Here is a 14,908-nt window from a genome sequence, read left to right on the forward strand (position 1 = left end):
GTTTATGTCCAGGATGTGAGGGGTCTGTAAATATTTTCACAGCCCTCTTTTTGACTCGTGCAGTATACAGGTCCTCAATGGAAAGCAGGTTGGTAGTAATTGTTTTTTCTGCAGTTCTAATTATCCTCTGAAGTCTGTGTCTGTCTTGTTGGGTTGCAGAACCAAACCAGATAGTTATAGAGGCTCAGATAACAGACTCAATAATTCCTCTGTTATAATTAATAATTCAATAATAATATTATAATTCCTCTATTTCCAATGTCACCCCCCAAAACAAAACTGAGACAAAGTGTATAAAAACATACCCATATATTGTCCCCCCAGTTGAACACTGATATATTTCAACAATAATAGTATTCTGCTTGCAAAACAAGTCTACAATTTATAAACTTCTACAGCTCTATTTGCCCAACTAATTTGACCTACCCTCTTAATTACTGTAAAAAAAAAATCAGTTAACAGGTAAAACCAACAACAAAACTAAACTTCAAAACTCTGTTAACAATCTATTGTATTTCACATGCAGAAAGTCCTCTACGGCTTCTAATCTACCATAGACCACTGCTATCATTATCTTTAATCTGTCCAGGATCAAATTTGATTGATTCTTGAAAATATATGATGCTTTTTCTTAAAATTCTAACTCGAATCTTTCTCAATAATTGCATCTCATTCCCCAAAGTCATAGTCTCTTTTGTGAATATCTCTGCAGCACTTGTTCTGAGATATTTTGTGCCAGTTGGACTACAACATGTCTTTAACAGTTGTCTTCGGAGGGAATATACTATGTCTATTCCACAATCCCTATTTATTTTCTTTAAAAAGTTCCGTTTATTGCTGATTCATACTGCCAACTTAAATTTGTGGCCCTTTTGGCCTTCTCCAATGAACCTGCAATTCTCAAACAAAGCTCCTCTTACAATTCTGTCAGCAACAAATTGACTTCCAATCCATCCAATTGCAAGTCTGATTTGACTGTAATTATCTGTATCTGAGTATTGCCCATCAGTTGATTTATAATTTGTTACATGATCAAACTTTTAATCTAAATTTTTATTCACAACTTGTAAGTTTAAAAGCATTTTTTTCCAAAGGCATTCAAGAAGGCTTTGAAATTAAGTTATTCTGACTCCTTTCCTTTATATTTTTGTGGGCATTGTAAAGAATATATAATATATAATGTTAATCCTTGATTTATTGTTATTTTCATTTTAAATATAATCCAAATTTCTTTTATTGCCAGATTTCACAGCAAAATGTATGCAATTCCTCTCAAAGATAAAAGAAGTAAATGTTCCATTACAAAAATGTCCACAGGAAAAATTAAGATAATATTCCTCACAGGGAATATTCTGTTTATTCCCAGAGAATAAATAGAAATGAAAGAGAATTACCCTCTATTTAGAGAAAAAAAGAGAGGCCAAAAATATACACAAGCAAAATAAAGCAGCAAAGTTCTTTTAAAAATTGATGAAATACAAAATTCTTGCAGTAGTCCGATGAAGATATAAACCAAATCAGATCACTTTCACTACCAAGGGGGAAAAAACTTCCAAAATCTTGCCAGGACTAGTTCAGGCAGTCATGAGGTAACAGTGATTTGATGGCACACACACTCACATGAATTGGTAGTACCCTCACTGTTTTGTAAAGTATTTTGGTAGTAACAACCATTGAGAAAATCCAGTAAAATGAATAGATAGCTATTTTGTCACTTATTTGTTACGCTGCTATAAAAAGAAATAAGATTTTTGATCTAGAATGTAACTTTAAACTGCCTTTATTCATTTTCAGGTCATTTCTTTATCTGCATAATTGCATCTTCAATGAAGCTTTCAAGGTCTTATTTGAATAATAGGAACCTTATTTGTTAGCATTAGCAACTTCTTTGATAGTTTAAGATGGTTTTGAAATGTAGATTTGTTAAGAAAGCTAGTCACCAATTCTTAGCCTTGAATTGCAGCCACAGCTGTTTATCAGTCATACCTCTCTGACAAGCTTGCACATATTTCTCAGTATGGAAAAAGGGGAAAGGAAGAAACGTCATCCATTAATATTTCACCATCTTCCGATTGTTACTTGCCAGTCTAGTTCACACTGACATCACTTCTGTAGGGCTGGGCTTCTTCATGTGTATAGTTAGCTGCATTCCTTCTGTTTTATTTTCAGTAATTATTAACATTTTTAATTAGCCAGATAGATTTTTTTAGATGTCTCCCATATATATCATTGGAAATTATGATTGTGCAATTTATAACCTCCTCAGGAATTTCCAGCTACAGTATCTTGAGCTTCTTTTCCTAGTATACCTAGCCATAGAACATTAATTAACATCTCCCTGGTTTTATTAATATCAACTTAACTGAATTTTGGAGTACATAAAGTTCATGGTTAGCTTTTCTTAGATTGAATTCCAGCATGTCATTACCTCCCAGGTGTATTGTACTAATTTTATTAGTGAATTTTGCTATATTGGCTGAGATCAGATAAATTCCCTCATTCCAGATCTGCATTCTGAAAGATGAATGTTTTCAGCAATGCATTTGGGGAATTAGTTTCCATGACACTGGAGTTTGTGTTCCTTAAACATCTGTATTTTGTTATTCTCATCTTACTTTCAATCATTATTTTAATGATTTTACCTTTGCGCTTTCCCATTTTACTTCATCAACATCTAGTTTACTGAGTTACTTAAACTGGTAATGAAACTGGACATCAGGACAGAAGACAGTATTCTAGAGATTTCAGCAGGAACGAGAGCAGTCCATATAAAGATATCTCATAAGGTCTGCTGGTTTTAAAATATTCAGCCATGGTGTGAAGACTTTGCTATTGAAGAGGTCTATATAAAATGTGTTCAATATTTTTATATGTTGTAGTCAAATAGAACATTCTTGATAGTTGGCAGCTCTGCTTATAATTCAAATGAACATCAGGAGTTGATGTTGTGGCCTGTTGGCTGCCAGCAGAGCTAGCAGCAGAGTCAGATGAGGAGGAGGGGGAGCCTGGGCCAACTTTAAAGCCTTTGGAAGGCTCTGATGAGGAAGCAGGATCAGAGGCAGAGGCAGAGCCAGGGCCTTCTGTCCTCCCCCAGGTGGAGAGGCAGCTGTCTTTATAGTCTGAGCTGAGTGAGGGGGAGGAACAGATGGGACCCATCCCTGATGCACATATGCATAGGGAGGAGAGGTGAGCAACGGAAAACAATAAGCCGGCTCTCAGGGAAAATAAGACATAGATGCTTGCTAGCCCCTACCTGGCTGGAAAATAAATAGTAGGGGTTTGGGAGTGGCCAATTTGTTTTCCAATGTACATCAATCATGTTGGATTCCTTTGCCAGAACCAGGTTTGTCGGACTAATTGCTCTGTATTTGAGATGCCAACAGAATCTCCCTGCTGGGAAATAATAGGGAGTGAATTTGCCTCAGCCAATGTGGACAAAACTGTTCCTGCCCTGACTTAAATAAAAAAAAGGTTTGTGTTACTTGTGAGCAAGCAGTTTCTCATTGCTTGTGAAGGCTGGGTCAGAACATGATATGCGAATTCATACACAGGCTCTAATGAACAGATTCTAATTCTAATCATAGCTAATCTGGCTGCTGTATTAAATTATTGCTCAATGACTTGAAAATAACTGAAGTTATTCTTAAAATATTGCGGCCATAATGAGTAATGTTCCTCTGAAATTCAGGCAGAAATCTTAAAGGGAATAAGGTTAATAGAAATATCTGAAGTTGTTATGCTTTCACAAAATTTGAGCTATGATTCCAATAATTTCTGTACGACTGAACAATGCAAAATCTATCTGAAGGAAGCAAAACAAGCATGATGGCAGTATGTCACAGTTGCTGCATTTTTAAAAAAATATTTATTTCAGCGCTCATAAATACAAGCTTTTTCCCACTCCCGAGTTTCAGTGGTAGGTTCATTGGTTACACAGTTTGGTGGCATATATTTTGTTTTTGATGTTTTCAGATAACAAGTATTACCTCTGTTCCCTCTTATCAAGGCAGCAATCATTACTTGACGGTTTAATGAGTAGACACTGGGCAAAAAAGTAGCATTAGAACCAGTTATAAACTGTTCATTGATGTTATCTATGAGACGATTAATCCTCCCCTTTGCTTTCAGTGCAAATACAAACTTTTTAAGCCTAGTGTTTGTTTTTTTTAACTATAATACCGTATGGTAAAATATATGTTGGAACACAAGTAGCAGCTAGATACCCAAACTATGTACCACTGGAAATACAGGCATTTAGGTGATGCTTGAAAAGAGCATATCTCATACTCATTACACAATGCCATGTGATAATATTTTAACAAGATCATCAATCTTTGTTCTTGCCTTTGCAATAGAAAATGAATTAAATTTTAAAAATGGGACAGGAGGGGAATGCAATCAAAGCCTACATTGTAACTAAAGTTACCTGTGGCCATGTCTTTGAAAACTATAGGGCTTAAGTTAGTCTGTTTCATTGACTGCAACATGAGTGTCTTTAAATACATCAGTATTAATAGTTCCTCTGTGACACAATATTATTTCCCCATTAAAGAAGCTTTTCTGTGATTATTTTTCTCCCTCTTTGGAAAGCAGGTGTTATCCTTTCTCAATAGCAGAATACAAATATATACTTATTTAAGGAGTTCCTGGAAGTAACATAAGCAGGAACTATGGTTACCGAAATTGTTTTAACAAGCATTAACAAAATGTTTGTTAACAAACAAAACGTATTATGGGAGGTCAATTGTTGCTGATAGCCAAGATAAAAAAACAAAAGCAATTAGAATTGTCCCCCATTTTGAAAAGCAAATGAAAAAGCATAATCTTTTTCTAAGTTCTTTAAGAACCTCAGGATGCTTGAGAAGTGCTTTGATGTAAGAATTAAAGATGAATGAAAATGCTTTTTATGCACATATATTTAATCACATATGAACTTTTCTCAAGCTCTGTTTGCATGATATATCTTATTTTTGTGAAAGAACTGTGCATATGAAACAATTCCAAGTCTTGAGAAATGAGATTTCCTTGTCAATCAAGCCAATAGATTTATGTCTGTAATTGCAGGATCAAACTATCTAGTACTATTATTCCTTACTACTCAGATATTGAAAAGTTTGAGTCAAAATCAAGCATACTTTGCCTGATTTATTGAGCAGATTATAAGCCTTTTTTTTTTCTTTACAAATCTAAAACATGAGGTTTGCAGTCACTTGTGACAGATTCTCCAACTAGGTTCCTGTTGAGTTTTGGGACTACAGTTCCCATCACTCCATCATCAATTTGCCGTAAGATCCCACTTTAGAGAACAGAAAACTATATAATACAATAGGAGAAAGAAGTTCAGGAGTTAAGTATTGTGGAAACTCAAGAGGAGAGTTACTCGTTCTTGCCTTTTGTGGTTTAAAAAGAAATTAAAAAGAAACCTGAAGGAGCACACTTTGTTAGTCATTATGTTAGTGCTATGGGATGGGTTCATCCATCCTGCTAAACCTTGGTTTCTTTTAAGTTTTAACCATGACTTGTAGAATAAACTATGGTGGCCTGGTACATAAAAATGCCATAATGGTTTAATTAACAAACTTAAGTCAAAACAAAAACCAATCACACTGTAATTTAGCTTTAACTTAGCCAGCATGTTTTGAAACTTCATGGCTACCAAAGCTGTCAGCTAATCACCTCTAAATTCAATGCATACTGCCAAGGGACAGATTCAACTCATCTTCTGGGACAAGATCATCCCAGAAGCTGCACTAAAAGTGTTGAGAGAGATTGAAACAGTTCTATTTCCCAATCTTTTGCACATCTCTTTGGATTCATGGCCCCTTGAATTTTTGCCACATCTCTTCTTTGCATGTGGGATAAGCCTTATTAGATCTTCACCTGCATATATAAACCAAGTGAATTTTCTTCTGAGTAAAAATGTGTATTTTTTAATCAGCGTTCAACGTTTATAATAGTACATAGCAAGGAAGAACAAGATAACTTGAGAGAAGGCTAGAGAAGAAATACGAGAGATTACAAGACAGAAGCTGCCAAGCAGGAGAAGAGAAATTGGATACTCCCTATTACTATTGGTAGGGAGAGATGTGCATTGTGAAAGTCATTCAAAACTCTGGGTGTCCTTGATATTTCTTTTATAATAATAGGGATAAAATAGTATTCTTCACCCTGCATTTTCTCATCTTTCTAAAAATAGTTTGTGCTTACTTCCTTACCCTTAGACTGGTGTTTCCAACCCTAGTCATTTTAAGATGTGGGGATTTGGGTCTCAGAATGCTCTAGCCAACATTCTGATGTATTCTGGGAGCTGAAGTCCACACATCTTAAAATATTAAAGTTGGAAACACTGCCTTAGATCTTTCCTTCTTTATTCCATCTTTTGTCTATAAAATTGTAGCGGCACTACAATTTACAATTATAGACATACATGGCCATATCAAGAATAATCTAGATTCTCATGGGTAACTTGCTCCTGGATAAGGATATCATATGCTTTCAGGGGACACATCTTTTGAAAACTTATTAAAGTGTTAGCAAAGTAAGCAACTCACTGATATGCTCTGTTAACCTTCCTATTATGCCATTAAGCCAGGGCATACAACCTGCAGAAATGGTTGACTATAATTTAAATTTTGGCAGGGATCCAGGAATGTATGTTCCTGTTTTCTGCTTTAAATTAAAGTGCCTTTTTATAGCTCAGCATCATTTAACTGCAGAGCAGAAAGTCAGAATATTGGTTGGGAATTGAGTTACAATAATCCCAATGTATCTAGAGAATGGAGGGACATTGGTTTTAAATGATACCTTTTATGCTGAAGAGCTGTCTCTATCTTACAGGCTAACATGCATTTGAAATCCTTCGGAGATGACAGTATTTGGGAGCAGGACAGATAGGCTTGAGTAAGAAAAACAACAGGTAAAGGAATATTCATTTTCTGAAGTTTTTTTTCTTCTGCATTTTCCATCTGCACAAAGCAATTCTACTTTTTTTAAAAAAATGTAAAATATATTATTAGCCCTTGATCAGCACATATGATTTAGCTAATATAGCTGGATATGCTGTACCTTCACATAGCATGTGACTTTAAAAAAAGAGGAAGAATTGACCATCAATGCAAACAAAAACTGAATACATTAAATAAAAGCCATCCTTTCAAAGAGGAAGTTTAAAAATGCCCATGCCTTAGAACGGAGCATGAATATGAAAAAGAAGTTACAGCAAGTTAGATTTACAATCATAGATGTACATGGCCAATCAAGAATAATTTAAACCAGAATATATCCACTGATTTCATTTAGGGGGTGAGGGAGTACCAGTAGAGCAAAATTGGGCTCTTATACAATACTAATAATTATTATAGTTCCAGCAATGGGATTGCAAGAAACTTGGTTCAACAGCATAGGCATCTCTGCTATGAAAAAATTGAAGCAATTAAAAAAAATCCATAAAAAGTTAGAGGCAGGTAGAAAGAGATTCTTGAGTTCCAGTACTCCTGTATATAGCTATGGATTCCTTCCAGATAATGCAGAAATGCTTCTGGGATGCCACACAGATTGTTTTACAATTGTTTTCAAGGCTGGATTCTTTTACGGTAGAGATAGGCATTGCTCACTTGGTTCATGATAACCAAACTGGTGAGAATAGGGCACAGCATAGTTAGATACCAGGAGATTCCAGTCACACTTGTGGAAAACCACAGGGAACACATGCCCAGCATCAAGCTGGCACAACCAAGGAGATACCCAATCAGTCCTGATGTGGCATGGTATAGTTTCAGTTTGCTTAGGGTCCAGTTCTTCATCAGCTTGGGATAGAGCAGGACGAGTCCACCCATGCATTGCAGGCTAGCATATACCACTGTCAGCAAGCCAGTCTGGCCGTGCCAGGTGACAAAATGCTCTTTCCCATTGAGGTACTTGTTATAGCTGATAATGGCCAATCCCAGCAATGCACAGATGAGAGCAAGCAGCTGTAAAGCCCAGTGGAAGCGGACCTTGGCCTTGCGGGAGAAGGACCGGAGGAGGGAGCTCTCTGGAGAGAAAGTCAGCAGGGCCTCTGTCATCAGGAAGGAAAACTGGGAGAAGGGAAGACAGAAAAAGACATAAGAGTTTCCCACATAAAGGTCAGCTGCAAAAAATATTTAGCAATACTTCATGCAAAAATTTGGGAAACCGTCAGATATTTAGCGAGACACTAGTTTGTCAATGGGGGAGGCCTATTCAAGAAGATACAGCACATAACTTTTAAATGAAGTTCTGCAAAAGAGAAAATACAGATTTAGAGAGACTCATTCTTGAAACAGGGGCAGCAGAAGTGCTATGCTATTTTTCCCAGCTTCCATAGTGAAGAATACGCACCTGCCCCCTATTAAGTGCAACAAAGTATTCTGCCTTTTTGCATGAAGAGCCAGCAGATTGAACAACTTGTTATAAAAGAGAAGATTGTACAGGTAGTCCTCAACTTACAATCAGTCACCTAGCAGCTGTTCAAAGTTACAGCAGACCACCCCCCAAAGACTACTTATGACCCAGTCCTGAAGTTACAGCTGCTGCAGTGACCCTTCAGTCATTCATCCTTATGAACAACACAGTGATACTCCTGCCTGTTTCCCTATTTTCCACACACACTGGGTCCCCACAGGCCTTGGATCTGCTTCCCATCTTCCTCCTTACTTAACTTTCCAAGAACTCCAGAGCTTGAGTTAGGGAAGCACAGTTTTGTTGTTGGAGTATATCTTCCAAGCGGCCATATTGAATTGCCATTCATAAAATGGCAGACATTTCCAGGATTGTCCCACATGGGGTTGTTCATAAACTGGCAGCCGCTTTTGGGACTGCCACACAGCCCAGCAATGAAGCAGTTTGTTCTGTTTCCTAACATGGTCTGTGCAGTGCTGTGGAAAATGCCAGAGCTTTCTACAGCTTTTGCGCAGTTCATGTTAAGGAACCATAATGGATCGTTCTGTTACTGGGCCGCAGCTGCCATTTCAGTGTGGCCACAAGGAACTGTGTTGCTAGACAACACAGCCCAGCAGCAAAGCAATCCACATTGTGGCTGCATTAAAATGGCAGCTGCATCTGTGATGCGGCCACACAGTCCAGGAACTCTGAGGGATGGTGTGGCATGCCCTCCTTCCCCAATGTGAAGTACAGAGCTCTGGAGAGCTTCAAAAGCCAAGTGGGTGATGGGGAATGGGCAGGAGGCCAAAGCCCTGTGGGAAACCAGTGCAGGGAGGGAGAAACAGGCCTGAGGGCTGTGTGGACCCCAAGGTGGAAAGCGGAGCACAGAGTGTTTTATGAGGTAAAGGAGGCCTTGGGAAGCCTAGGGCAGGTGGGCATGAGCCAGGACTTCCAGGACCTTCCCCCCCCCCCATGGGCACTCTTTTTTCCCGCTTAACAATCCACATAGTCATTTTAACAACTGCAGGGGGTTCAAGGTCATTAAGCGAGGCGCTCTCTTGACTGTAATAGGTACACTATATTGTGGTCATAGGTCAAGGATTACCTGCATAGTTAGTTATTTGAGAAACAATAACCAATAGTAGGAGGAAGGAGTATTATATATGTATCTACTGCTTTGAGTTATTTATAAAAACAATAAATGCAAGATAAAAAATCTAGAAAACATAATCTCATTTGTCTGGCTTACCGCAAGAGACATTAAGAAAGGATGCCAGGAGAACAAACCTGGAAAGGAATGAGGACAAAATCAATGTCTGCTGGCTAATCATGGCTGAAAAGATAAAGTATGTTCCTTACATTCATTTGTTGAAGTCTTAAAACATCCTTGTGTGCGATAATCTGACCCAAGGTTTCTATCATAGCTGTGCCTATGCTGATATTGCATTTGGGAGCCCCTGGAGCCACCAAAGGTAGAGCCATCAAAATCTGGAAGCTAATTAGGGACAATTTTCATCCTGTTTCAGACTGGGTACTTTTAAGGGTAGAAATAGAAGCACAAGGCTTTCATTCACATTCCTAAATTCTCCCAAATTAAGCAAAACAGGGTCAATAAGTAATTATTGCCCTTGTATCCTTGTATCTCTAATAAGATTTGTGCAGCTAAGAAATTAAAGCGTAGCCCAGGACAGAAGAACTGACATGTCCACAGATTGTGAAGTACAGTATTAATATGTTGACTGAAAAACTACAAGTAGAACAATATTAAATATGCTAGTATTGGAAGTCCATTATTTGTGAAATAAGTAATTCTGAGGTTCTTTCAAATATGAATCTAATAATCTCTTGAGGTCGAGGAAGAAATAAAACATGTCCATGGAGAATTTAAAAAAAAATATTATTATGAAGTAAATTTTTAAGTACTAATTCATGCAACTTTATACTACATAATATTTATAATAAGGTAACACAACATACATTCTCAGAATTAAATGTTGGTCAGTTTGGTCTAGTGGTTAAGATACAAAGCTAGAAACCAGTAGGTCATGAGTTCCATAGTCCTGCCTTATCATTGAGAGCCAGCTGGGTGACCTTGGGCCAGTCATTCTCTCAGCCCAATTCACTTCAGAATGGTTGTTGCAGGGAAAATAGGAGAAGGAAACGTTATTAGTTTCCTCAGTTACTTATAAAAAATAATAAAGACAGGGTACAAATAAAATAAACATTGTTATATTGATTCATAATTGTTTCCTGTGATCCTGCAAAATGATGTCCATTCTCAAAATTCTTTATTCACCATGGAAAATGGAGCTTAATCCATGTTAAGCCTTTGCATTGAAGGCTCTTATTTCACTGTCATCTTCCTTTCACTAAAAGAAATTGATTACCTTTTTTCGCAGAAGATACAGAACTATAACTAGATTGGAGAAGACACTGCAATGAATGGATGAATTTAGTGGGAGAAGCTCAGCCTGTAGTCAATAAAACAAAAGCAAAGGCTACACACACTGACCAAATTCAGCACAGGCAATGCAGTATGGATGCAATCCAATCATAATCACAGACTATTATACATTAAGCATCCTTACGGCTAGAAATTGGGAAACCATGACTACTAGTCCCACTTTAGGTATGAAGCCAGCTGACCTTGGACCAGTCACTCTCTCTCTATTTTCCCTAGGAAGACAATTGCAAGCCACTTCTGCATACCTTGCCAAGCAAACTGCAGACTTGCCCAGACAGTCACCAGGATTAAACAATGACTCAAAGGCATGCAATACAAATATCGTAACTTTTTTTCCTCTGAGAACTCAAGGTAGCATTTATGAAGGGGGTTTTTCCCAACACTGTATCACAGCTACGATCCTATAAGATAAGTGGGACTGAAGGCATGATTGGACAAAATTTATCAAGAAAACTTCATAACTGAGTGGGATTTGAATCTAACTAGCACAATACCTTACCTCTCCACTCCACTAATTCTTTTAATTATACAGTATAGTTGTGGTTGGAAAATCCAGAGTGGAGTGTTGGTCAAAATGGGTGACTAGAATTGCCAAGATCTAAGTCTAACTCAACGAGGGAGGTTATGGACTGACTTTCAGCCTGCCTTCCTCCTCCCCAGCCCCCATGCCCAGCTTGGACCTACTAGCTAAAGTCATCATCCAGCAGGACGATCTGTACTGTACAATATATCTTAAGCATTCCTGTCCATGTTTCAAATAACACCAAATGGTCCTCCCTTTGCTCTTTACTTACTTGATCCAGGTCTGGTGAGTACCACCATGACAATGGTGAATCCAAGAGAAACCAGGTGTGCGGCTGCACCAAAGACAGTCCTGAGAGAGTGGTAAATCTGAGATTCCGTTTCAACTGTCAGAGCCATGTCTTCTGGAATATGAATAAGACGTTGGCCTTCCACTGTCCACTAATTATCGATCTTCTTTGTTTACATGCAAAACCTATTAAGTGTTCCAGAACATCAAAGTGAGGGAAAACTCGAACACTACTGTCTTTAAACAAAAAAAAATTGCTTCAGGTTTCTCATGCTTCTGTCAATTATCCTGTATAAAGAGATATTAAGAAAAGAAGGAGCAAAATAAAAGCATCTGGAAAACCCAAGAATAGTCTTTAGTCCTCAAGTATAATCAAAGAAAATCCTAAACTGTCAAAGCAGTGTCTTCATTTCCAACAAGGATTTGCCATCAAAACCTGAGATTCTGCCAGCAAGGAACTAAGTTTTAGATATTTTTAGGCTTTTAATGTAATGTCATATCATAAAATGTTTTAATTCCAATTTAATCTCATTTCTCCCTCTTCTTTTTCCTGTTCTCATTTTGTATGCATTAAGCATATGCTGACTTTTGAGGGTTGGATGGATTTTTTTTGCTGTGGAGGAAAAGGTTTTCTAAAGCTTTAATATAGTTTGGGCTTCAGATTAAAAGAGGCTTTTGTTCCCTCCAGGAATCAAATTGACTAAACACACAGCACTCAAACTAAACCTATATGCCTGAAGAAAGCCTAACTACACCACTAATGCTGATTTAGTTCCATTGTTTAGATTCAGAGAGAGATGGTGTCAATATTGCAAAATGCAAGTATAGCAAGCTGTTGTAATCATTTTCTCCCACTGTCAACTTCAACTGACATTCAGAAGTATGGGAAGCTCCCCTGACAGGGATTGGTAATAAACCACAAACCAATGCAAACAAGCAAAAGAAGGGAACCACACAGCCATGGTTGATACATGAACCCAGTAGGCTTCCTTGTGATTAATTTAACCATAGTTTAAGAAACCCAATGTCAACAAATCACAGTTAAAATATGGATGGCTACTTTATGGTTCAGCAGGGGTCATGTGAACATAGCCATGAATCACTTTTGTTGCATCTGTGGGGAGCAAAATATCCACCTCTTCAAATTGAACTGAGCAGTCATGCAGGCCTGAAGATCTTCCTTTCTGGGGCCTTTTCAAAACAAATATTGTGCAGCACTCTTTTCTATGAATCATTAGCCAAAAAAAAATCATCCTCTACTACATTTCACTGCTAGTACACCATCAGAGCTTTCACTATAGAAACCCTAAAAAATTAAAACATCACTGTTTTGTTTCACTAGGAAATTATGATTTCTTGAAGAACAGCCTGCAGAATTACATGCAACCTTTACTATAAGTGTCTGTGGAAATGCATCTCAATCATAAGCTATGAGTATGTTTGAATACGTGTCAAGTTAAAGAACACAGCAGGGCTCATGTTCACATCTATCATGCTGTCCATCTTCAGTCCTCTGAGCAACATAGAAGTAGATGGCAAACATTTGAAACTTTGAAAAATAACATTTCAAGATAAAACTCTTGAAAAATTGTTCAGTCACAAGCACTAATAGAAAACACCAGTGAATTGTTTTTAATTTTTATGCACTATACAGCTTGCAAGCTGTATTACCAATCTGTTTGCCCAATTTTTATTGGTCAGGATTATATAAATATAAACATGAAAATAATTTTCCCCTGTTCATGTTTACTGTTAAGTAATGGTAATTTGCCCAAGGCTACCAAGTGAGCATCATCCTGAGACCTCTATTGACATTTTAAAATCCATCCATTAAATTATTTGCACCTGAAGAAATAGGCAAGCAACTTAAATATATAATCATACATGCATGAATTTCTTACAAATTTTCATAGTGGAAACTCATTGCTAACTGAGAATTACAGTTCTATATATCCTGTAACAGCTATTTTGGAATCATAAATTTATAATATGCAAATTCAATTTACCACAAATTTGCTTTACCTATGGGGATGCGGTAATAAATGAAAACAACCTGAGTGGAGAATTAAACTCCAAGCTTTGTAAGAACCTTAATTAAATAAAGCCATGGGATTAAAAAGAAATGAGACTGGAAGAAATTTGAGTGACCTTAAGGCAGGTTGACCCTACCAATAGGCTTTCAAATCATACCTTGTTCAGGTATGCCTAAACAAATAAAACATATTTTGCTAGGTTCCTACAAGATGCTGAACCACAAATAACACAACCGTCTTTTAGCCTAGCCCTAGGCTGTTCTCTGTAATACAGGATTAAGGCAAAGAAACAGATGTCATAGTCTTTCTTTCTTTTCTTCCAGTGGCAAGGCAAGGCTCCCTCTTGAGCATTTTGAAAAAGAAGACGAGGGCAGCCTGCACTTCGATTCTGCACCGCGTATCTTAGGGGCACAATCGAAAGTGGAGGTGGCTGCTAGAAGAAAGGAAGGAAGGAAACACGAGAAGCTAAGCTTTTCTAGAGACACACAACTCTCAGGACTCCGTCCAAAACGATGATGCACAGTTTCGAGAATCATTTCGGGGAGAGGCACGAGAATCTTCCGCCTCACCTGATCTGTCAGCACCAGGACACACATTCTCCTCGGATAAAGCAGCCTTCAGCTTTGCCCACCCTACATCTTGCATTGCAACTGGCGTAGGCGATAAGGTCTGTAGTAGAAGAGGTGTGGAGAGATGCCTCCACCAGTCAAGGACTACACCTAGGGTTTCTTTTTGCCAGAATGATAAGCGTTGAGTTCCCGGGCTGCTGTTTCACAAAAAGCATTCCAAGCTTTTTGGAAACCCCAGGCAGAGCCCATCCCCTTCGCCAGATCTGCCCTAATCCGCCCCCCGCCCGGAAGGCTTTGAGAAAAGCATCCCTCTCCCAGCTCCAACCCAACCGTCTTGGCTTGGGGAGATTCTAAAGAACTCACCTCCGCCGAGAACAGCAGCATCGCAAAGGAGCATCAACTCCGGTGGAAGCCAAGGAAGTACCTGATGCCTTTTGATTGGGCAAGTCCACCCAGCTTGTCATATGTTCCTCCTACCCTGGCGGCCGGTCTCTGCGTCTGAGAGGCTGAGCCGCGCTGCCCATCATCGGGGGGGAGGGAAACCCTCTTCAAGACAGCTAACTGCGCGACACGTGACAAGCATCGCACGTTCGTAACTACCCTCCGGGTCTTATCTTTAGTGCTGTATGGT

At 38.3% G+C, this 14,908-nt stretch overlaps 1 protein-coding gene across 3 annotated transcripts; it reads right to left on the minus strand.

Moving 5' to 3' along the window:
- Positions 1 to 3,850: 3,850 nt before the first annotated feature.
- Positions 3,851 to 14,715, minus strand: CYB561D2 (cytochrome b561 family member D2). Of its 3 annotated transcripts, none has more exons than XM_070933722.1 (4): positions 14,641 to 14,715; positions 11,659 to 11,963; positions 9,650 to 9,687; positions 3,851 to 8,075 (listed from the first exon to the last, which is right to left on the minus strand). In XM_070933722.1, exons 2-4 carry the CDS (start codon positions 11,783 to 11,785, stop codon positions 7,572 to 7,574), a joined length of 669 nt encoding a protein of 222 aa, XP_070789823.1. In that variant the 5' UTR covers positions 11,786 to 11,963; positions 14,641 to 14,715; the 3' UTR covers positions 3,851 to 7,571. The 3 variants fall into 3 exon arrangements, with proteins under 3 accessions (XP_070789823.1, XP_070789824.1, XP_070789825.1); XM_070933723.1 differs by lacking the exon at positions 14,641 to 14,715 and adding an exon at positions 10,788 to 10,871 and having other exon boundaries at positions 11,659 to 11,711; XM_070933724.1 differs by lacking the exons at positions 9,650 to 9,687; positions 14,641 to 14,715 and having other exon boundaries at positions 11,659 to 11,698.
- Positions 14,716 to 14,908: the final 193 nt, after the last annotated feature.

Source organism: Pituophis catenifer, unplaced genomic scaffold (genome assembly GCF_029215685.1).
Source record: "Pituophis catenifer annectens isolate HBS135680 unplaced genomic scaffold, rPitCat1.0.hap2 SCAF_2, whole genome shotgun sequence".
In the NCBI taxonomy this organism is placed as follows: Eukaryota; Metazoa; Chordata; class Lepidosauria; order Squamata; family Colubridae; genus Pituophis; species Pituophis catenifer.